General features: G+C 37.7%; 1 protein-coding gene and 2 non-coding genes across 4 annotated transcripts; 1 reads left to right on the forward strand and 2 right to left on the reverse strand.

Annotated features, from left to right (window-relative positions):
• The first annotated feature begins 13,510 nt into the window (after positions 1-13,510).
• si:dkey-246g23.4 (uncharacterized protein LOC559426 homolog) lies at positions 13,511-22,045 on the forward strand. 2 transcript variants are annotated; one of them, XM_038294013.1, is made up of 6 exons: positions 13,511-13,674; positions 16,000-16,260; positions 18,047-18,190; positions 18,277-18,962; positions 19,095-19,335; positions 21,437-22,045. In XM_038294013.1, exons 2-6 carry the CDS (start codon positions 16,026-16,028, stop codon positions 21,586-21,588), a joined length of 1,458 nt encoding a protein of 485 aa, XP_038149941.1. In that variant the 5' UTR covers positions 13,511-13,674; positions 16,000-16,025; the 3' UTR covers positions 21,589-22,045. The 2 variants fall into 2 exon arrangements, with proteins under 2 accessions (XP_038149941.1, XP_038149942.1); XM_038294014.1 differs by having other exon boundaries at positions 16,005-16,260.
• A 339-nt stretch (positions 22,046-22,384) lies between these two features.
• trnar-acg lies at positions 22,385-22,457 on the reverse strand. Its single transcript has one exon. It is a non-coding gene; the product is annotated as a tRNA-Arg (tRNA).
• Positions 22,458-22,567: 110 nt separating this feature from the next.
• trnam-cau lies at positions 22,568-22,640 on the reverse strand. The gene has a single exon. It is a non-coding gene; the product is annotated as a tRNA-Met (tRNA).
• Between the last annotated feature and the right edge of the window lie 1,246 nt (positions 22,641-23,886).

Genomic DNA, 23,886 nt, shown 5'->3' on the forward strand with positions numbered 1-23,886 from the left:
AATATATTGTTCCTCTAATGTTGATATCAGCAGGCGCTGTGAAACTGCAGCTCTGATTTAGAAGCTTCTTTAAATAAATTGCAAATATTTATCCAGAGAGTTTTTATGGTAAAGAGCAAATTGTTTTTACTGAGCAAAAATATAAAGGTAGGAAATCAGTTGAGCTGATCTTTAGCTACATGATATAGCACTCAATCATTTAATTCACTAAAATCAGAGGTTATACTGGAAGGCATAACTTACCTACTTTGGTGAAGAAGAATTTGACCAGCCGGCAATCAAGTCCGGACCTCAACCCTTCTGAACATATTTGGCATGAGTTGGAGTGAAGTTCAATGTTTGGCTTCAAAAATGCACCCCTATAATGAGATGCTAAACCTTTGGCAGCATGTTAATACCCTGTACAATAACCTGTTTATATTTAATACCCAGCACTTTAACTATATTTATAAATATCTATTTTATTGATATAGTGTATATACCCCGTGCGCCTTTTCCTCCTTTTGGCACCTTCCTTTTGACCATCGAGCCAATGTGACAAGTAAGTTTCTCCACTGAGAGACAAATGAACTCTATTGATCAATGTTGCTTGTTTATAACATGCCAAACCATTGCTAATATGAGAAAGATAAGTAGATAAATAATGGTTAAATCGACTGACCTTTTGGGCACTGTCCTACTAGAACAGAGCTTTTTTCCTTTCTTGTTTGTTTGTAGGTTTGCTGTCACACCTTCATGCACACTGCCTCCTTCGTGGATTGAATAAAAGCTTCAGTCTGCGCCACCCTCCCTCGGACCAATCGTGTTTTAGTTGACTATTTACCTTGCATTAATGTTTGACTTTAACTCTGTGGTTAGAAAGTTTCGTTGTTTTCTTTTGATTGGATGGGAAGTTTAATAAGGATTATTTGCCATGAAGACCCCAAAGATTATTGCTTGCTATTCTGTTTAAGTACTGCCTGATTCTTGAGAAGATACATAATTTTTATGCTAATGAGGTTTTTTAATCTAGTACTGACTTTGTTCACTTCTAGATGAGTTTGTTGTGACCTGGTTTTAACTATAACATTAAAAAAAGGAAAGTGCGACAGAAATATGTTATGTTTTTCTTGTAGAACTCTGCTTTTTCTAACAAAACAAGTCTTTTCAGCACAAACACAACTTCCAGTTCCTGCATCCTCAGAATGAACAGTTTCCTCCATCGTATGCGCAGTGTGTCTCACCCTAGCATACTAATTAGGGATGGTTTTGTCATCTTCTCCAGCCTAATGAGCGTCAACACTGTTTTATTCTGGCATCCTCTAATTCCTATTAGTGTGTACCATTTAAGATTGTAAGACAACAAGGTCATAGCTATAAGGAAATATCAACAATCTTAGTTTTCATCTAAATGTTGGAGCATTATTGTGAGCATATATTAGAAGTGAGTTAATTAGTCTTTTTTTTTCTGTGATTACGCTTTGAAGTCCCACCAGTCTGCAACAATCTGATGCCCCAAAAGATGTGAGGCGCAGCTCTAAAATTGAACCTGAGGAGGGGGTGTTTAAAAGTCACAGTGAGCTATTCTTTCATCACATAGTTTTTCTACACCGATGGCAGCTCATCAGCTACAGTTAAGAGCTTGGCTGTGTGATCTGAAGAACTTGCTGCTGAAATGTTGAAAGTGAGTCCAGCACACGACTTTCCCTGGTCTTCAACCATGAACTGATGATCCTTGCAGAAAATGAGTGAAGGAGCGAAAGTGCATGTGCCTAAAAAATGTGAAGAGCAGCTTTATTTGTGCTGTTAGTAGATTTGCCATAGTTTTTTTTTTTTCTGTTTTCCCCCGTTAATATCCTTTATTATGTAAACATTAACCCTCAACAATATATGGCTTAACTGGTGGTTTTTGATAAGGGGCAATAAGGTTTAAGGCCAGAAAACACCAAATCCAATTTTGTGTCCAATCCTACAGAAAATCCTGTTGGAACGAGGTTGTGGCATTTAGAGCTCATTAAAAGTCAATGGTGATGATCCCAACCGACACGATTTTCTGAAAGGAGCTTGGGTATCTCCATCTGAGATAGACCCCAGGTACATTTTATTTGGACTACACAGCAATTCAGCAGGAATTTCATGGGTCTGACAGGAAGAGATACCCGGTTTTAAAGTAAAACGCATCCGCTTTGGGGGAAAAGTTCACAAGACATTATGCTATCACTATCAATGGCGTAAACTTGATTTACAACTGAAGTATCATGGCGGGGAAACATCTAAATGTGAACCTTCTGTTAAACCTACCAAACTTAAAGATGAATTCCATAAGTCCATTTATAGCTACAGATCTGCCTGGCTCTTGTACTACATCTGATTTCACTGGATAGACAAATATTTTGCTGCTGTTATCACACGGTTTTCAATGCAATTAAAATATATTTTACGGAATGAAGTGTGGATGTTGTTCTATAATCTCATGCCTTCGGGTTATATTGGGAACTGTGGCTGTTTAGCTATGCTCTTGTTTGTTTTAACAGATGTCCTTTGGATTCCTTCCCTGTCGTGAGATACGATCTGTTTGTTCTCCTCTGTTGGCATTGCTCTGGGCGCTCACCAAAAGATTTCCGATTAGATGTGGATCCAATTAAACAGGACAGATGCCGGCTATCTGCAAGAAAAATCCCCACAGAGACCATATCCCACCATTTAGATCAAGAACAGAGGGCCTAAAATGAAATGATGAATTTATTCAGTTCAATGGATCTTTCAGAAATGCAGGAATGGCCAATTTAAAGAAAAAATTAAAAAAGGCAGTTTGCTCCTCTTTTTGACACTTTAGTGCAGATGTTACACTCCTGCAGGACCAATTAAAAGGAGAACAAAAAGCAAAAAACTACTGACAATGTTTAGGGGAAGGTGTGTAATTGGGGGAAATGGGAGATAAGTTTGAAAGAAATGATCAACCACTGAAAGCAGACCACTATCTCTGAAATGAGAAGAGAATGCATGAATGAGCTATCAATCTGATAAGGAGAGTTATCTGAAACTAGATGAATCTTTAAACTAGGGATGAATATTTTTTTTTTTTTTTAGATTCAAGATAAGTTCTTTTAGTCATCAGGAGTAATGTTAATCAAGAGTTCATATTAAATCTACAAATATTGCCTTCACAGCCACTTTAATTTCTTATTGGATAGATTTAAGTTGCAAGAAACACTCATTTAGAGATTTCAGTCCATAGTGAGATAATTCATCGGTTGCACAACCACAATGAGAACCTCATCTGCCTGATCCGAACTTGAAGTTCAGTCATTTTCATGTCCAAAAAACTGGTTCTCCTCTACTTAACAAAGAACATTGTCCACTGGGGTAAATCTTTGTCCTTCGCAGCTCTTTACTGTTCTTATGTGCTGTGGATGGCGGATCATTTACCAATCATCTTCACGCGCAAACACACAGTTTAAGGTTGCAAACATGCATTCACATCAACACCAACAAATTTTTGCATTTGGAGACACTGAATCTTTAAAAATATGTTGTTTTTCCACAGTTATTTTTTTAAGGACAACCTCATTCCATTGTGTTGCCTTTTGTCAGGAGAAACTTTTTTCTTTTTGCTATAGTACCAGAGAAAGAGAACATTGGGTCAAAGCAGTCAGCATGTTATTTCTCATATAGATAGAGAATAAATGGTTTCAGTCAGGCCTTTCTGTATAGCTGATACAAAGTTCAGCATTAAGATTAAAAAGAAAAGTCATGTTCCCATCTGTGTGAAAGAATGCTTTTTTTGTACCCTACTTTTTGTGTTTTCTTTCTCTTATAAAACATATCATAAGTACAGTTGGGAAAAAAGTTTCTAAGCAATCAGTGTTTTATCCAGAATTTTATTATTTATTTCAGTGGCAATTATGGCTTTAGAATTTAATCTTTAAATAGACTATCATTTAGTAATTAACAACAAATAATTGGTACTGATAATTTGTACAAAAATTTATTACAATGCTCTTTGATTTCACATAAAAAAAAATATAATAATACAATGTTTTTTACAGAATGCACCACTTTAAACTTTAGGAGTTTATGTATCTTTTGTTATCTTTATCTTTTATTCCAGTTTTTTTAACTTTTATTTATTTGCTCTTTCTATAGAGTTTTATTTACGTATGAATCTTTATCTTTCTATTGTTATTGCTCTTTTAGTTTGCAACTGACACACCTGAATATGCTGTGAGGGAGTAAAGGCTATATATTTTCTGTTTTCTCTTATGTCTCGGGTTGGCTATTAAACAAAAGCTTAAATGGTTCTAGGAACTAGTAGAATAAGGGAATTTATCTATGTTAAAACTCTTTAACTTTTTTTGTTCCATTCATCTATGTATCTACACTTGGCATAATAAAATTAAAACTATTATAATCACATGTTATGTCTTGAAAAACCCTGACCAATTTTACCAAATAGTACAAATTTAATTAAGACTCTCTCTAGAAGTGTGCAGCTATTTTTATGATACACACCAACCTGCACAAAGGTCTGTGAATATCATTTAGCCTTTATTTACCTAAGAAATTTTGTTAAGTTATAGTTGGGTTTTTTGTTTGTGATATAATCACCAGAAAGGACAACAAACTCCAGAGCGACCTAAAGTCACCTCAAAGCCATGAATGTTTTATGACTGACATCAGCTGAATAAGAAACACTCTGGCATTAACAAATTAACAAAGATAACCTGAAACATTAATTAAGCAGAAACTTTACTCTGTAACTAATCAGAGAGCAGAAATGACATTTATCCTGCTCTCTTCCCACATGACTACCACCTCATTGTTGTTTGCGTATCGCGCAATTAAGCATCTGATTGTATATCACACACGTCTGGATTATTAGTAGTAACAGCAATTACATTGACAGGTGTTAGAGTAGCTGCCAGCCACATTTAGAGTCAACTAGACAATGGCATGTTCCGGTGGGTAAACTGTTGTTGCTGTAAATGCAACTCTGACATCCTATTGGATCATGCTGACACACCCACAGGCCTTACAGCTGCTAAATTTATTTTACTTAATGTTAATGATTTGAACTTTTTCTAACTTATGACAGAAATCTATGACAGAAATTAAAACAGAACAGAAACACGGGGTGCTGTGGATAAGTGGACCACAGCGGCTGCAGGAGGAGGGCAGGGCACTGTCCAATCACTGACACCCTGAAGGGAGAAACACAGGTAAGTGACCATGATCATCTGACAGGGTATAATTATTCGAGTGAGTCACTTACCTGGTTTAATAGTTCAGTCCATCCAGCTGATGGACTGCCAAACGAGCTGCAGCGCAGAGCTGTCCAGAGTGTCCCTGATGCAGCAACCCCAGTGAGCAGGCAGGAATCCAATCCAGGTAAGAGAATGAGTTCAGAACTGGACAGTTCCGAGATTCAGGAGTCCGTAGCCCGACTAGGGGTTCCGAACAGGAATAGACAGATACAGGCTCTGTTCAAAAACCTAGGACGCGTCCTTAGAAGACCGGATTCGAAGGCCGATTACGTCATAGCGCGGCGCAGAGGTCTGGTCGGATTCCAAGAGTCCTCGTTATGCGGCCTTAAAATGCGTCCTTCTTTTTGCCCGATTTGAAGGACGGGTCCGATGTATCCTCGGTATTCTTGGATATCCCAGGATTCATTGCAAGACCAAGCAAGCTGTGATCAGAGGAAAGGTTACTTGGCGCCGAACAGTGGTGAAAATTGGAAGTTCTGTTTAATATAATACAACTCTGTGAATAATTCCATCTGAAATGAATGAAAATAGTTGTTTTAATGGTTATTGAGTCAGATATGTGGCGGTAATGTTTGGTTCATCTAAAGGTTTTTATCTGTTACCGTGTAAATGGATTTGGCTGTAATTTAAGGACAGATTCTAATATATTTGCAGGGTGGGGACTATAAATCTGATAGGATTTTTATCTTTTTATTGCTGTTTTGCACAATATGCTTAACTTCGTATTTTTTGTTGTTGAATATTAGAGATTTTGCAGATATATTTTTTATAAATATATTGTTTAGATTTACTTATATCTTTCTACCCCTTTCATAGAATAGAATAGAAAATCCCTTTATTTTCCCACAATGGGAAAATTTACAGCAGCAGAAAGATTATTGAAAATGGTCACACAAATGTAGACCTTAGAAAAATGTATAAGAATAACATAATAGGGAAGAGTTAAAATATAAACAATAAAATACTGTAAAGTGTTTTAACAATATAAAACTGGAGAATAAATAACCAATATGCAGCTATGGACATTTTTACAGTAATGTATATTTGAAAATAGCAGCAGCATCAGAGATGTGCAAAATGACAGCAGCATTTTATTTAACTGACTAAGGTTTCTATCATTACATTTGATTTTATTTGTTCCTGCTCCCGGTGGTTGGAACCTTTATTCCACTCTGGATTCTTGTGAGTGTAGTCTTTGTTCACTTCACAATAAAAAAGAAATAAATAAACAGTTTTGAAAACTTCTGTATTCATTCTTTTCCTGCTTTGTGTGTCAACGTTCACGGTTGCTAAGCAACAGATAATACGGCGGTAAAACCCGCCGAAGGGTAGACCTGGTCGAATTTACAGCCAAAACTCTTCCGGTCTCCTTATTTTCAAGGACTTCGAAGGATCCAGTCTAGGTAGACCGCGTCCTTGGAGGACCCGTCCTAGGTTTTCGAACAGAGCCATAGTGTTTCAGGAATCTACAGAGCATTCAGGCTGGTTCAGAGTTCCAATGAGTCCAGCAGTGAGCTCAGACAGACACGCTCAGATGGAGATGGAGATGTCCCGTCCCACTCCTGGTGAAATTACTCCCACTCCCATCCGGCTCCCATTCAGAATGACTCCCGCTCCTGCTTCACTCCCATTCTTGTTTTTTTTTTTTTGAGCTCGGGTGAAAAACTCAGAGCGGAAGCACTGTTGGTTTTTGGGTCGTGTAGTTTTTTGACTCGCATTATAGTGTAGGCTTCAAGGAAAAAAAATACAAAATGGCGGCGCCGCGCCAGTACTGGATTTTTTTTCTTTCTATTTTATTTTATTTTTTGGCATCGATCCTAGTTTTTTTTTTTTTTAGTTACTATTGGTTTGCCCCCGCTCCCGTCTGCTCCCGTTAATGTTTAATCCTGTACCGTCCCAATCACGTGATCGGTACTAATACTCCCATCCCACAGGAATCCCACGGGAATCCCGTGACCCGTGGGATTACCGAAAAAATGTCAGTCTCTAATGCTGACAAGTGGAATTCTATAACACATTAACTATGTTACACTTGGACAATTCTATATTTTTATCCAGAGAAGGAAGATGGATTTTTTTTTCCCTCTTCCCTGTTCTAACACCTAATCTGAGCTTACAGACATTGTCCTTCACAAAATGCATAGAAATTGAGTCCATCCAGATAGTTTGAATGTACTGTACCATAAGGTAAAACCAGTGAAACATCTTTAATGTTCGTTTTATGGTAGATGTGCAAATAGGGTTTGCATTTCATGAAATATCTGTGTGAGAATTGTTTATTGTTTCGTCTGTAAAATAGAGCTGACATAATTCCATTTATATCAATTGCCACCAGATCACACATTTCTTAGAAGCTACAGGGTAGAAATAGTGTTTGGCAGTTTTTTTATTTTATTTTTTTTTGTTTTGTAGTGTAACATCCTAGCTGTGTTTTACCTAAATACTGTAAAAGTTTCTTGTCTAGGTTGTTCTCCCATAAGAAATTAAAACTCTTAGAGAAAAAGAATCTGCAGGTCTCAATAATTGCAAAATTACATGTCTTTTTAAAACCTAAATGTTTAACAAAAGTTAGTTAAAGAAGGTTTATCAATGCATCTCGACTGCATCCAATATAGTTGAAGATTCTCACATGCAGCTCTGCTGATTAGATTCATTTCCTTTTGTCATTTTTTTGTCTGGCTCAGTTGTTTTTAGAACTTCCTTTTTTATTTTGGTGCACTAATCTATGTTCTTAATTTAGACTAATTCCCTTCCTTGGGTTCCCCTTTAATCAGCCTTATTGACAGTGCTCACCTGTGTCTTGTTGTCGTTTGCCCTTACCTATATAAACTCTCCCTCTGCAGCTTTCTCTGCCAGTTTATCTCTGTCACTGTGTCAAGTGTTCCAACATTTTTTCTACCTTGCCTAGCATCTAAGATATTTTGTTCTACTTGTTTTTGACAAGCCTCTGCTTTTGTGTATTTTTTTTGCCAGTCTCTCCAACTCAGTGTGGTGACTGGTCAGTATTAAAATATCACTGTCTCAGTTACCTGAGTTGAGTCCTCTTTTGGTTGCCTCATGACGAAATAGCATCATGATTAATAAATAGGCAGAGCTAGTGGCTAAGTCTTACATTGTGCCAAATTGGTAAAATAAAAACTACAATTTGGTTATTATAGGAGATAGAAATGATCCAAAGGGGTTTGGTTGTGTACTCGAGACACTTTTTACAGTATATAAATAATCCATTTAGCTCAGATAATAGAGCATTACAAATTATATGATTACTCAAAATTTTATTTTGCCTTAACCAGTTAACTAGCTCTCAACAGTTGCCTATTCACTGTGTCCAAAATATCCAGGGGGGATGTTTTTTATGTTTATGTTTTTATTTCTTCCAGCTTAACGGAGAAAGGAGACGATTCTTGGTCCCAGAAATGCACTAAATGACAACTTCACCAGGACCCCCTATCATGTGGTTACAGACTAAACTAAATTTAAATTCACTGGTCTCTTTAACAAAAATTAATCAGACTGCTAAGTCTCATCTTAAATGCTGCTGCAAGAGTCCTGACACCAGGAAAAGTGTCACTACAAAGGCTCCCTGTTTCTGAAGGCATGACATTTAAAACATGCATATGCTGCACAGTGGTGTGGTTTGTACCACTATTGCCTTGCAGCAAGAAGATCCTAGGTCAAATTCCTGCATGGAGTTTGCATGTTCGCCCTATGCATGCATGAGTTGTCTCCAGGCTTCCTCCCAAAGTCCAAAAAAATGACTGTTAGGTTAAATGAATGAAATGAATGAATGAAGGTATGAATTCAAAACCTGTCCATTCTTTGCTCCCAGGACCAGAGCTAAATGAGTTGAGACACCATTTTGTTTGTATGCTCCTCGGCTCTGTATCAAACCTCCTAAAAAACCTGAGATGTGTAGAAATTAATGGTTCTTTTGAATCAGGGCTATAAACATTACTGCAAAAAAGTCAACTCTTTATCATGACAATGTTTAGATGTTTTGTTTTAAATTTGCAGGTTGTTTTTTTTGTTAGTGGTGCTGAAGGAATTATAGACTGCTGTTTATCTAAGATATATTTATTCTGAATTATTTTATCTCTGGTTTCTTTTTTCCTTGAAAGCAATATGAATTACTGTCTATATAGTGATGACATAAACATTAACGTCTCTGACCTTCTGGTCTGTGCTTGTTTGATGTGAGGAATGAAGGACTTGCCTAAGGTGCCGTTATTGTTAGAGCTCCAACTGTTTAGGTGGACAGGGTCAGACTGCCAATAGAGGGTTAATGCCTCTATCATTTTCCAACTATATACATTTAAAAGTGAAATATATGTACTTTGCACTATAAAGCTTTTGTGGAGTTAAAAAGGGATTTAATAAGGTGGCCCATCCATTGCAGTAGAAAATATGAGCTTATAAACAAATTCTTTAAAGGTAAATAAATGTGTCCATTTCAAGTCCCATTTATACTACTCATAAAAGCTGAAACAGAAAGTAACACCTTACTGAAAATATTTTTAAAGTTTGACTTTATAAAAATATTAAGCCATAAGATGCCAATTTTCCCTGAACAACAGAATAGACAAAAATATAATGCAATGTGAATGTGGCATGCTACCTTTTATCACTATCATGTTAACATACTGTATCAACAAACAGAAAATGCATTGTAGTTGTCTACTTGTCAAACATAACAAAAAAAAGAAAAGATGAGCTGAAAACAGCAGCAGGTGTTCTCTGAATAAGACAACAATCACTGAATAGAATGAAAACAACAGCGATAGATTCCCTTTGTAAAACGCAAAAGAAGCATTGTTTGGACTGAGAAACAACTGGAAGGGATAAGAAAACACAAATATCAGTAATATTCTGACAAGGCTAAATGGTGGGACTCAACAATATACTCACCCAAGTCTGAATGATGGTGTTAAGGCCTACATTACAAACCTGAAATCAGTAAAAGCATATGCACAAATTGGGCTTTATAACATTTATCGTTTGTATTATTCAAATAAAACCATCAATTAATAGAGTTTGCAAAGGAATGAATGGATTTAATTGATCACAGGAAGAATAGAAAAAAATATACCACACTGTTCTCAGCAGCACAAAACATCATTCAGCTACCATAATCTGATAAATCTACTGGTGCCACAGGAGGCAGAAGATTGATTGATTGATTGATTGATTGATTGATTGATTGATTGATTGATTGATTGACTTTATTGATCTCACAGTGGAGAAATTAACCTGTTACATCAGCTCAAACAGTTGAAGAAGAATGTGCCTAAGGCAGAAAAAGGTACATGGGATATATGTAGTGCGTCCACATATGACAGCTTATGATGGAGCAGGGAGAATGTTGAGCAGCAACAGTTTCTGGTAAACCTATGTTCTGAGTATAAAAAAAGTCTCTGTTTGGATGAAAGATTAAGGTTTAAAACAGACAAAATTTCTTCTGAATATTCTGTTTTGGTCTGCGGACAGAGAAAGGCTTGGTATATTTAGCATTAAAAAGGCCTGATCTTTACTGAAGGAACAGTATGCAACAAGGTGGTAGCATAATCATGGTATGGGGTTGCATCAATGTGGGGTCTCTATCAGTGTCGATGATATTATGAACAATTCATATTACCTGCCAGTTCTACAGATTTGTGCTGGAAAGCCAAAAATAAGAGGAACATCACTCTCAGTTTGCCCACCCTAACCAACAACAGCAGAGCTTCACCTGAATAAAAAAACAGAACATTATTTAGTACTGAACTTGGGTCTAGATCTTACAGAGAATCTACAACAGTTGGATAACTTCTGTAAAGCAAGGTAGTCAAATGTTGCCAGGTGAAGCATCAGAGACCTGTCAAAGGTGACTGACTGATCAAAAGTATGAGTACAATGATGTATACACTCATGTAAAGTTGTATAAAACATTTCCTCCATTGAAACATTTGCCCCATTTACATTTGCCCCTCTGAGACTGATCAGTGGTGAGTTTGGCTAAATAAACTGACAAACAACCACACACTCACACCTAAGGGGAATTTAAAGTTGACAATCAACAAAACAGTCATTCCTATGTAAAAGGGTACCCAGACAGAATCCACACATACAATGATATATTTAACTTTAAACACACAATAAGTTAGTTATCTAAGGTGTGTCAAGTGATTCCCCAACAAAGACCACTGGAGATAAGAATCCCTCATCCCCAAAGACTCTGACGGACAAGCAGGTGTGAAAAATTTATATTTATTTTTTGTATTTTTGTTTTATCTGTTTTTTCTTGTTATCTTAGCATCTGGACATTTAACAGGGGTTTGTGAAATTTTGAGTACTACCAATATCTAAATCCAGCTATGCTTCCGGAGATGCATTTCAATATTATCATCATCTCACCTGTTGTCATTTTTGTTATTTATACAAAGCCAGTATTGAATGAGAGACATATTTTTTTTGGTATATCCTGTTGACCTTCAAACTCTATTATTCTGCCAGTTTTAACTCTGAGTCCTTGTGATGTTAGATTAAATACGAAAACAGCTCGGATTATTGCTTAACTCTTGCTCCAACTCTTGCTCTAGCCTGGTTCTACTGTATGCTGCAATATTCCAAGTCATATGCTCACACATAGGCAGTTTCCTGTGGTGGGTATACGAGTGTGAAAAGGTAACAGCAGCAATATCAGGACTGGATTGCCCTACAGTTCGGGGAGAAATGCCCCATTACAGCATTTTCAACAGGAGCCTGCTTTCATTTCTGTAACAGACACATGGTACACTTGTTTATGAGAGGGAAATGGTTCTGGATGTGAAAACCTGGAGAACATAAAGGTGAAGATTGAGAGACATCAGTGTTTTATATTGGGCTGTTTAGACTTTTTTATATGCTCCTAATGTGCTGACAGTAGTGTGGAATTTAAAGTTGATGTGATCAACTGAGCATAAAAGGAACAATGTGTGACCCAGCAGATGTTCTTTGAAGCTGCTTGCTGACTCAGGTTTAAATCCAAACTTTGCCCAAGCCCTTTGCCCTTGGTCCTCTAAACACAACAACCTTTAGTTACAAAATGCCACTCACCAAACTTTGTCAGCCTGTTCACTGACCTAAGGCACCCCAAAAACAGGAAGTTCATGAGTTGGGTTAATGTCTTGTAAATGAATATAAACTGGCCTTACTAGGTTAATGTTTCAAAACAAGACCCTTATTCCATTTTAAACACCTCCACAGCAACTTTGCTAGCTCAATGTAGCCAAAAAAAGACACGAGAAAGTTGATCCTTTGTGGAAGAATTTGCTGAGCGTCTATCTATCGATCCATCTATCTGAATGTAAGAATGTTGGCTCATCCATATACTCGATGAGAAGAGACATCATTTGTATGGTCTGTTGACATCCAACAAGATGAAAAAGAACTCTATTAGATGTTTAAACATCACAGATCACATCATGATCTGCAACCTTCTCCTTCAGTAGAGCTCAAGTTTTCTTATAGACTGAGATCAACATCTGTTTGATAAAGGACTTTAAGTAGAATTAATCCCTCTTTCCTGATTACAGCTCCATTTATTCAGCCTTCGGATATATTTCTTTTACGATTCAGCATGTGACAAAGAAGGCATAATTGTAACCCTTTTTTCCTGGTTTAAAAACTAAAACTCTGTGGAAGTAATATGACCTCAAACTCTGCTGTAAGTAGTGTTTGACTGATGCAAAGATCAACGTCCATGAACAGTTCATCTTCTGAACTGTATGGGCTTACGTCACAGTTCAGTTTACCATGGTTTACTTCAGATTAGATTGATAAATAGTCAATCCAAGCATTTTACTAGAGTACCACTTAAGCCAGCCTGAGTGCTACCATCTGTATCATTGTTTGAGAAACATGGCTCTAAAGTGTTTTGGATACAGGATAGATCTTCATGCTGAGCTAATCATTTTAGATTACATATTACAGACATAATTTATTTCCTTTTCTATCTTTCTGTTTAATGCTGTAACTTCCCATGTAAAAGGCAACATCAAGAGATCAGGCTCTAATCAGGAGGGGATCTCAAGCTGTTAATTATGACACGATAACATCTCCTTTCAAACCTCTGCCATCCTCTGAGAAAGCAGCAAATTCACCGCTGACATAATCACACACTAGTTTACTGTGAATCCAGCGGTACTTTGGCCTCCATCATGTCGACAGGCTGAGGAATCCTGGGAAAATTGGTTTCAAAGGTCAGACTAGACTCACGTGTTACATCAACTATTTGCACAGCATTTCATTTATCTTATGTGGCTTTTGCTGCCTGTTATGACATGTTGCAGCCTCTGCTGTGTGAAGGACATCGCCACTGTCAGCAGTACAGGACAGGCTGCATTCAGATCACACCAAGCCTGTAGAGCTGGCTGCTGGACTAACATGATGGCTTCAAAGTGAATGAACCCAGGAGGTAAAGTAACTACATGGCTTGTATGCATGTTTGGAAATCAGGTACTAAGATCCGATTTTAGTATGTTTCTTAACGTACAGTAGAAATGCTTAGTTATTGGACATTATTCTGTGCACACAACAAGGTTTTATTTGTTGATCAGTAGTATGTTCTTTTTGTGTGCACAGAAGAACACTGACATAAATCTGATTATTTAACTCTCCGTTTGATGTCTGTTTTTTAAATTGGCAAATAAGAAACTTCATCATATTCATTTTCTTACCCTTAATAAAATGAAAATCTCTTTACATTTCTAAAAGGCCTCTTTCTTACTGTAAAGCCTGTTGAGCCATTAATGATTGATCCAGCTTAAATAAAGACATTTTTGGCTTTACAATGATCTTTCACACTGTGGCAGCCATGCTGCATTTCTGATACCAGTGATTTGATCATGGCTGTAAATAGGGTGTTAATAGTAAAGCGTACAGTAAGCAGAGTTGACAAAGTTTCATGCTTTACAACTGATACACCCATGCACATGAAAAAAATATCTTCATATATTAAGATAAGGGTGGTTTACAGTAGTTTAATGATTCAATTTTATTGAAATAGCACTAACTCACAGCACTTCATCTTGTGACACTTCACAGAGTTAAATCAATCAACTCATTAGACAAATTCATTATAAAGTTTTCGTTCTTAGGACAACCAGTAGATTGCTCTGAAACGTTGACATAATCACTCCTCCTGGGTGAGCATGCGCTGCCAGTAGACAGTACCTTGCATTGTGTCATTGAGTTTGCAGTAAGCCCTTTTATCAAGCATTAATTTATTGACAAAGGAGAAGAGATTTCCCCTTTAACAGAAAAAAACCTCCAGCAGAACCAGAACAAGGCTCAGTTAGAACAACATTCTACTACAACCAAAAATATGTGTTTGAACAAACAGAGCGGAGACATAAAAGGAACGTGGAAGCAATGATCTGGGAATACTTTCTATTTGATAAAAAAAAAAAAAAACATTTGCTCCACTAGTAGCAATTAAAATCAAATATTAAAGAGAGCAAATACACCCTGACGATGTGTTCAGTTTAGATCTCAACCTTTGTGAAAAGGCTGGATTCCTGGAATCTTCTACAAATTATATAGAATCCACCTGAGCTATGGATCTCTACAGCTCCTCCAGAGTTACCATGATTCTCTTTGCTACTTCTCTGATTAATGCTCCCATTCAACTTTTCAGTCTAGATGGACATCCACTCTTGGTAGGATTACAGGTTCTCTGACCCCCCTCTATGTAAAGATGATGGATTAAGCAGAGCTTTGGGAGATTTTCAAAGCTTGGAGTTTTGTTTTAACACCTGACCCTTCTTTAAACTTTCTCCCTGATTACCTCTTGCTGTCCTTTTCTTTGCGATTCTGGTTACTGTCATTATTTTCTTTTATTTTGTGTGGTACAATGTAAAAAGTCACAAACTGTGTATATTTAAATTTATACAATGTCTACAGTTTCAATGTTACAAAGTTTTCAAAGTGCTCCCTCGGTAAATGAGTTTTGTTCGGGCCACTGGGGAAGTTTTTAGCTTAAACATGAAGATATTTCTGAAACAAACAGCTCTTTGTTGCACCGTAAACATACCATCAACCGCACCTTTTTATGGTAGTATCAGGGAAACCCAGTCAGATAGCTCACACAGTTTGGGGAGGATTTATCCTCAGGTCTGTAGGGTTTTTTTTTTTCTTTTGTTTGGTTGTTTTTTCAAATAGCCAGAAAACACTAGAATCTTTTTCAAATTATGGAAAAAATCTTTACTCATTTAGCTGATCTTGTGTACAACAATATTTATACAAAATGGAACTTTATATGAAAGGTTTTGAATACATTTCTAATTTATTCCGCTTGCATGTAAAAAAACAAGTATCTTTATGGAAAATGAAGAAGTGAAATTTAACTAATGGTAATAAGTCCTCACGCTCCATGTTGCATCTATAAATAACTTCCTTGGTAAGTTTCCACGTTGAACCCGTTAGACCTAGTTGGCACAGTCTGGTATTCTGCAGCCTGCCTTGTTGGATAAGGTGTCCTCTTTCTTTTGGCTAGTGAGTGTGGTTGTCAGATATCCCTGCTAATGGCCTTTCTCACTCTCTGTTTGTGAGCTAGGAAGAGCTAACCCTCGAAGTTTGCAAGGAACTATCCTCTAAACACACATGGCAACCTTCAAAACAAATAGAATGGGGCCAGGAGTATGGCAGGAGAAGGATTGTGTCTGACTAGATTAAGATTTATTGACTGTTGCACAAAATATTTTTTAAATTTCTCTTTTCTTTCTTTCTTTATTTGTCAAAGTATAGTGGAAACTATTGCTGGTCAACATGGACCCTCCAGAGAAGCCCCAGAAGAGGCAGGAATCCATAGAGCTGCCTGTGGCCCCAGATGGAGGCTACTCCTGGTTCATCCTGGTCTCCTGCTTCTTCGTGTTCGGCCTGACCTTTGGTGTGGTTAAGTCCTTTGGTGTGTTTTATGTTGAGATCCATCAGTACTTTGAAACCACAGCAGCAGGGACCTCATGGATCACCTCTATCACAGTGGCCACGATTCACATTGCAGGTAACAATCCACCAACCTCTGGTTTTCCTTCTAGAGGGCTTTTTATAAATAAACATAAAAAAATAGAGAACAATGTCTCTTTAAACATGTTTGGACAGGAGCGGCAAAAGACGAAATATGTGACTGCTTGGGGCCCCAGGCAGCTAAGGGGCCCCCAAAAACATTTATTTGTTTGTTTTTTTTACAATTATTATATATAAATATTCTAATAATCTTAGAAAACAAAGCTAAGCCTGATATCTGTTTGATTTTATTATGTCTGTTTTTACAGTGTATTATTTATCAAAGCTATTTCACTTGTTTGCTGTTCTTGCTCTATGGGTTATTTTTGCACATTGCTATTGCTGTTGGAATCAAAAAGTAATAAACAAATACCTTTACTGTGAATAAATTTCATACCAGTAAACAAATAGGAGTCAGTAAACATCACTGCCAGAGCTGCAATGAGTTTACAGTAGGTGTTTGAATGATCTGATCATCAGACTGTTGCTTGCAGTGAGTGATATTATTGACAAAAATAGAAAGCCTAAAAATCCAATTTTGTTTAGGGCCCCATTGATGCTTGCTTTGGTCAGCCCTTTTTAGGAAATGTGTGTTTCAGTTCTTCAGCCTGTAGATTTTTGTACATTCTAAAATATTCCAAACACAACCATTATTTTTATTTACAGGGGTTTATGTGACAGACCAAACAAAATGTGGGGAAAACCATGGCATGAGTTCCAAAAAAAAACCCCAACAACAATCCACTGGACTTTTTGCACTGTTTCCAAGTTTGAAGACGTTTCGCTTCCTATCCAAGAAGGTTTTTCAATTCAAAATGTCAGGAATAGCGTTGAGTTTGAGGCTTTATACAATAGCCCAACAAAGCCTTGTTTTTCCAAATTAAAACGGACGAACGGGTCCACCCCTTTGGAATGGGGGTCATTTGGCTTGTTTTGTTAACCTGCAATGCCCCATACCTGACTATGTCTCTGAAAGGGGGCTGTTAAAGGGAATTGTTGGCCTGGCTGAATAGGCAAGGTCTTCTGTTTTCCTGTAAAGTCGTTGGGGTTGCGATAATAGAGGGAAGGGATTAACTTAACTGCTGTATTGTATTGTTTTGAAAGCCTAAATCTGAGTCCACTCCCTCTGTTTAAGGTTAGTTTTTCTTTCTTAACATAAATGGCGTCCTTCATGCCCCTCTCAAATCGCCTATTTTGTTTTCCAAAATGTGAACATTCTGGTCCTCAAAAGATGACAAGGAAAATAGGTGATTTGAGAGGGGCACGAAGACACCATTTCTGTTAAACTTATTTTGAATGACTACCCCTAGATGACTGAGAATCTTTACCACCTTGGCATGAGGTTTAGAGAAAGACAAGGTTTAAACTTCTTCTTGATAACTCCTGAGAACTGGTCACAAAGAAACAGAAATAAACACAAATCAGAAATATATTTAATATGGGTATTAATAAAGTACATAAAAATGACAAAATAAAGACAACCTCATGAGCTGGCGCCCACGAGGGACTAAAAACTCTCCTGGCATCTTAGGTTACCTTCCCTTTCCTTCAAACTAACCCATTTCTGATATCTTAATGTACCTCTTATTAGGTCTTCTCAGTAGTATGGTTAAATAATTTGTGCCCTGTGGAATGTTAATGTTTATAATTGATTTTTTATTTGGGCTTCATTAGTATTCAGCCCCCCCTATTACCCACTTTATAACATATTTTTCTATATGTTCAATGCAGGGATCTTTCAATGTATGATGGCATGGTTCTCTGTGTTGTGTGTTTCCATTCAGCCCCGATAGCCTCTGCTCTGAGTGCACGCTTCAGTCATCGCTCTGTGGTCTTCATGGGTGGGCTCATATGCAGTGCAGCAGTTGGGTTGGGATCCTTAGCACGTAACCTGACTGAACTTTACATCACTGTTGGTTTTCTAAATGGTGAGTTAATCAAGCAAATCTAACAGTAAGAAAAATAAAATAAAACAAAGAATGGGTTTTACTTTTACTCTGTTTGTTTGTGGCAGGTTTCGGCTATGCGTTAACCTGGACCCCAACAGTAACCATGCTGGGAATGTACTTTGAGAAGAAGCGTCCCATGGCAAATGCCTTTGCAAGTGCTGGAGAATGCATTCTTACCTTCAGCCTCACCCCTCTGTTCCAGCTGTTGATCGACAGTTTCTCTTGGCGGGGAGCTTTGCTAATCCTGGGGGGACTGCAACTCCACCTGTGTGTTTGTGGTATGCTGCTCAAGCCTCTGAGAACTTTAAGACACGCTCATAAGGTCAGAGAGGAGGAGCGAAGCCCCCTAAAGAAGGGCTTGGATGAAACCAAGCTTAGCTTTCGAGTAGAAAGTGAACTTAACATAATGGAAATGTCTGATCAGGAAACTATCAATGTTGAAGTTCCTGATGAGACGTCTAGTTTGACCAAAAACTCTACAAGGAATCCAAAAAGCTGCAAACTAAGGACTGGAATTCAAAACTATGTGGATTACACGCTCATCACAAATGGCAGGTTCATGGTTTACTCCATGTTCGGGGTGTTTGCTGCTCTGGGGTTCTTCGCTCCATCTCTGTTCCTGGTTCCATATGCCCGCAGTAAAGGCATCAAAGAATACCAGGCAGCTGCCCTCATGTCCATCTCTGCAGTGTTGGACCTCTTTGGACGAGTGTTCTTCGGTTGGGTGGCAAACCTGAGACTCATTAAGACGGTATGTTTGCCCTTATGGTACTACACTACACACACAGAAACAGAGTAAATCTGTCAGATGGTACTGATTTTCACAGTAGTGTATATATGTTTTTATATAATTTAATGTTTCTATTCTTTCTACTCTGACCAGGTCCAGCAGCTGACGGTGACAGTGATTCTGCTCGGTACCGTTTTACTCCTATGTCCTCTGGCGTCAACTTTCTCACAGCTGGTTGCTTTCAGTGCCGCTCACGGCCTGGTTTATGGCGCCACAGTCGCCATCCACATCACGGTGCTGCCTGAGATTGTAGGGGTGGAAAAACTTGGAAGTGCTCTGGGGTTTTTCATGCTCATACGCAGCAGCGGAGGCCTGCTTGGACCACCAATTGCTGGTAAGCTGTAATAGTTAACATGTCTGGGTGTTGTCTGCTGTTCTTTTCATATGACCGTTTGTCAACATATCAAATCCTGCACAGTGCATGTGCCTGTACATGGATACCGGTTCTGGATCACCGTAACTCCAACATATTTTACATGCTTAATTTTAAGTCCAGTTAATGGGAAAAGGGCATCATTACAGTCTTTCCATCCATCTACAACTAATACTTCAACTATTCACAGTTCAAGCATATTTATATGCAAATTTATCAGTTTTATATTTTTAAGTTATTCCTGTTTATATGTTTTGAGAGCTGCTTGTCTTTTCTACCATCAGAGACACAACTCTTAGTTGAATTAAAATAACTTTATCTAAATCTAAATGGATATAAATAATTTTGCCTCAGCTGTATCTTTGCATTTTTTTCAAAAACAGATGTTTTATAATATCTCAATTATTCTGATAACTTAGGAAAGAAAAGGTTTTGAATGTCTGTGTGTTTGTGGGTGGTGGTGGGGGAACTCGATCCTTACACAGCTCTGATATGCAGCAGGAACTTTCAATTCATGATCTTGTCAAATGTCCAGATCCAGATCCTAGTTTTAAATCATCAAAAGCTGCTATTCTAATTTCACGGCTGTTGGTTTTATAAAGATCCCTTCAAGCTGCTAAATTAATTTTCTTTCCAAATGACTTTTTTCTTCAGAGGCTCTTTTTATATTCTGCTTCATACAGTTTGCTGAAACAGCTAAGATCTTATGGTTTCAGACAACATCAGAGACAAAAAGGCAAATCCATTTATTTGAAAAAGTTTTTTGTTTTTTTTGAAAACTTGCAAAAATGTGAAGCAGAAACAATTGGATGATATGAAATGTGATGTAAAACAACCTTAAGCTGTTTTGATGTTATAAAAAGGGAGCATATATTGAAGCAAATATGTCTACAAAGCCTTGATGTTTAGACTAAATATAGTCTAAACATAATAGAGTCAATGATTTTAAATTTTACTTGTTTTAAGTATATCAAGTGTATATTTTCAAGGAAAATAGTTTTTTTTTTCATCAACTATATGTACACACACTTCTCCCTCCTATGAGTCCTGCCTAAAGGACTAGAAACTATTCGAACATTGTTAAAGAAGCACCCTGATGCATAATCCTAAAAACTAAAATAAACAAAATACCGGTAAGAAAAATAGTTAGAGCCTGTTTTAAACAGGCATTCCTGCAAACATACTTCTGTTTCAGGTCCCATCCAGATTGGAGTACTCTAGCGTGGGAAATTACACGACTCTTACATTTTTCATTTGCATGGTTAATGTGACATGACGTATGGATTTCTGAGAAGGCTGGGCAAAAATCAGGGAATGACAGTAATTTGAGCTCCTGAAATGTGACTGTGGGACACACACTACAGGATTCACCAACTGGCAGAGGATCCATGTTTCCCTCTGCTAGTTAGAAACTGCTGCAGGGGTATGTGATCATTATGAGTCAGATCAGAAATACAGGAGATGATGACAACCTTTCAGCAGCACATTACACACTGGAGGAACATAATGATTTAAAATTGCACTTTGCAACAGGCACCTGCTCTGTAATCATAGGTTCCAAAATGATCAGTTTAGTACAGTGGATATAAGATAAACTTATTTCATAGGATGATTTTAAAAAATGTTTTTTTTTTATGCATCTTTATTTTAAGATTTATTATCATAGTTTTACATTTTAGGTTTCTCTGCATGGTTGGAGATTTTTTTCATTTGGGTTAAAACTAATCTGATCATAAAGGCTAGAACCTATTTTTCAACTTTGCCTGACACAGAAGTTATTTCTAACTTATTCACTAATGTTTTACAGGACTTCTTGTACTTTAAAGACATGCTATGAAACCAGTTTCAAACTTTTATGAAGGTGATGTTGCCTGATTTTAATTCCTCTTAATCATTGAATGGTCTCTTCCTGCTTATTTGTAATAATATGCAGTGGGTATATATAGCTTTATTTTGGACAGTCAGGGTGCATTGAAGGTTTACATTAAATATACAGTAAATTCTTGTTAATTACTTCATACAATAAAGTCTTTATAATCAAACTTTCCCACTTTCTCTTTAGGTTTCTTCATTGACAAGATGGATAATTATGGCACAGGCTTCCTGATGTCTGGAGTGGCTCTCATTGTCTCTGCGCTGTTCCTTCTAATTCTCCATCAGATGAGCAGACGGGATCAGGGAACAGTCACAGCTACAAACAATGCTCAGAAATAGAAAAGACTGAGTCAAAGTGTCCCTGCAGAAGGAAAATAGCCAGCTATGATAAAAACACTGTCTGTGGTTCATACTGTGTGTTCAGATCCAACCTGAATCCAAGTATCATCCAGTGTAAGGGTACGAGAGGTTAGAGCTTAGTGAATTAGGTCATGTAAAACATAATCTGCAGGATCATCTCTGTATTATCAGTTTTGAAATATGAATCGGGAGAATGCATTACAGTGTTGTTATAATAAAATAATCAACCAAACACAAACCTTACTTTTCTGTAAAAGGATTAAAAGAATGGTTTCTTAAAGTAAATTCTAATTTCATCCTTGTTTCTCTGTCAGTAGTTTTGTAAACAAACCTCCTTGCTTGTCTTGTAGAACTGAACTTACCTGAAGCTGTTTTATGAAGAAGAGTCGTTGTTTGTTTATTGCTCATTTTATTAAAATGATACCATTTTTCTAAATGTGGTATTTTCTTTGTGGCTTCATGTCTAGTACAAAGTATAAACGGTGGCTTTCTTAAGTCTAAAACTTGTATCTGGCTCCATCTAGTGTTAGCCTGCTGGTATTGCAGCATTTATGAATACAACATTGGAATTACTGCAGTAGATCATTTTAGATGTTTTTGGAGTCAGCAAGTCCTGCATGTAAATTGCATCAATCGCCAATGAGGGGATTTTTGTGCCTCTTCTACTCATATGGGGGTTGGATTTCAAGCTGCCTCTGCTTTACGAGCTTGCGAGTGATTGACCAGCTGAGTCGGAATAAGCACGCAGAAATGTAAGACAATGACAATAAGTAGACGAGCTAGCCAGGAGTCGAACCTAGAGTCTTCTGATCCGTAGTCAGACGCGTTATCCATTGCGCCACTAGCCCTACCTATGGGAAAATGTAACCATCATTGTTCGAAAGCCCGAATAAAGTCGCATCATAGAAATTAAGGTGAAAATGTGGTTAAATACTGGGAGTGGAAAAGCTAAAGCAAATGCCCCGTGTGAGGGTTGAACTCACGACCTTCAGATTATGAGACTGACGCGCTGCCTACTGCGCCAACGAGGCCATGAAAGCATGCTTAGGGACAGGGACTCAGCTTGTGCACAGACTTTTCGCATATCCTTTTCCACAACGGGGGCTGCTGAGATCTGTTCCTCCAGCATCCAAAGGGATATACCTCACTAGCAATGGATTGTTGGTTCCAGTCCCATCTGCTGTGCAATCCAGTAGGTTGCTGGTCTGGAACCAGCCGATAGCCCAGTAGTCAGTGACCTGAAAAAAAGTCCTACAATACTTTGGGTTTTTTTTTTCAAATAAGGCTGGTGATATGGCTTTAGGCCTCCTTTTCTGACCATATTTTAGCAGCTCTTCTTTGACTTTCACCTTCCTATAAATGTGCACTGATAGATCCATATCTGTGCATCAGTACTCTAACATATTCTTTCTCTGAGGTCAAATAAAAAAGGAGGAAAAAAAAGGTTTTTTAGAAAGTTACTTTTTGCCAGCTGCTTTGCAGTATTGTCTTGAATTATATCCTTTCAAAATAATTCTGAGACATTTTCACAATTTCAAAACCTTTTCCAAACATAAAGTTTAACGTCTATTTGTAAGTCTGAGTTGTCTGAGTAACACGACTCCTGTAGACTCAGAAAGAATCTTAAAGTTTGTTTTGTAGCAATCTTGTTCTGAATTCAGCATCAGAACTGTATCGCTCTATCTAGAGTTGAAGAGGGAGGTCCATTTTGACAAATTGTCTTTGTGTTCCCCCATGTCGGCACCTCTGGAATCCCACCGGTATAGAGAATGGCCAAGCATGTGGTCGTTTTTTGGGTTTTTTTTTTTTTATCCCCGCAGCAGGTTGGGGTCAGGATCGCCTGTCCCCAAGGAAATGTGCTTTGGAGAGTGGATTTGTTACTCTTGAGGATTGGTGCAGCATAGCAAAACTATATATTTTATTCCAGAGATGTTTAAAGTTAAAAGTTTAACGTCTATTTGTAAGTCTGAGTTGTCTGAGTAACACGACTCCTGTAGACTCAGAGAGAATCTTAAAGTTTGTTTTGTAGCAATCTTGTTCTGAATTCAGCATCAGAACTGTATCGCTCTATCTAGAGTTGAAGAGGGAGGTCCATTTTGACAAATTGTCTTTGTGTTCCCCCATGTCGGCACCTCTGGAATCCCACCGGTATAGAGAATGGCCAAGCATGTGGTCGTTTTTTTGGGGGGGGGGGGTTTTATCCCCGCAGCAGGTTGGGGTCAGGATCGCCTGTCCCCAAGGAAATGTGCTTTGGAGAGTGGATTTGTTACTCTTGAG

The sequence above is a fragment of the Cyprinodon tularosa genome, unplaced genomic scaffold (genome assembly GCF_016077235.1).
Source record: "Cyprinodon tularosa strain WSP-4 unplaced genomic scaffold, ASM1607723v1 ctg332, whole genome shotgun sequence".
NCBI lineage: Eukaryota > Metazoa > Chordata > Actinopteri > Cyprinodontiformes > Cyprinodontidae > Cyprinodon > Cyprinodon tularosa.

Coding starts and splice junctions, on each gene's coding strand:
- si:dkey-246g23.4 (XM_038294013.1), top strand. CDS start 16,026: ATGGACCCTCCAGAGAAGCCCCAGAAGAGGCAGGAATCCATAGAGCTG. Junction 16,261..18,046: donor GGCCACGATTCACATTGCAG/GTAACAATCCAC, acceptor GTTTCCATTCAG/CCCCGATAGCCTCTGCTCTG. Junction 19,336..21,436: donor GCTTGGACCACCAATTGCTG/GTAAGCTGTAAT, acceptor CTTTCTCTTTAG/GTTTCTTCATTGACAAGATG.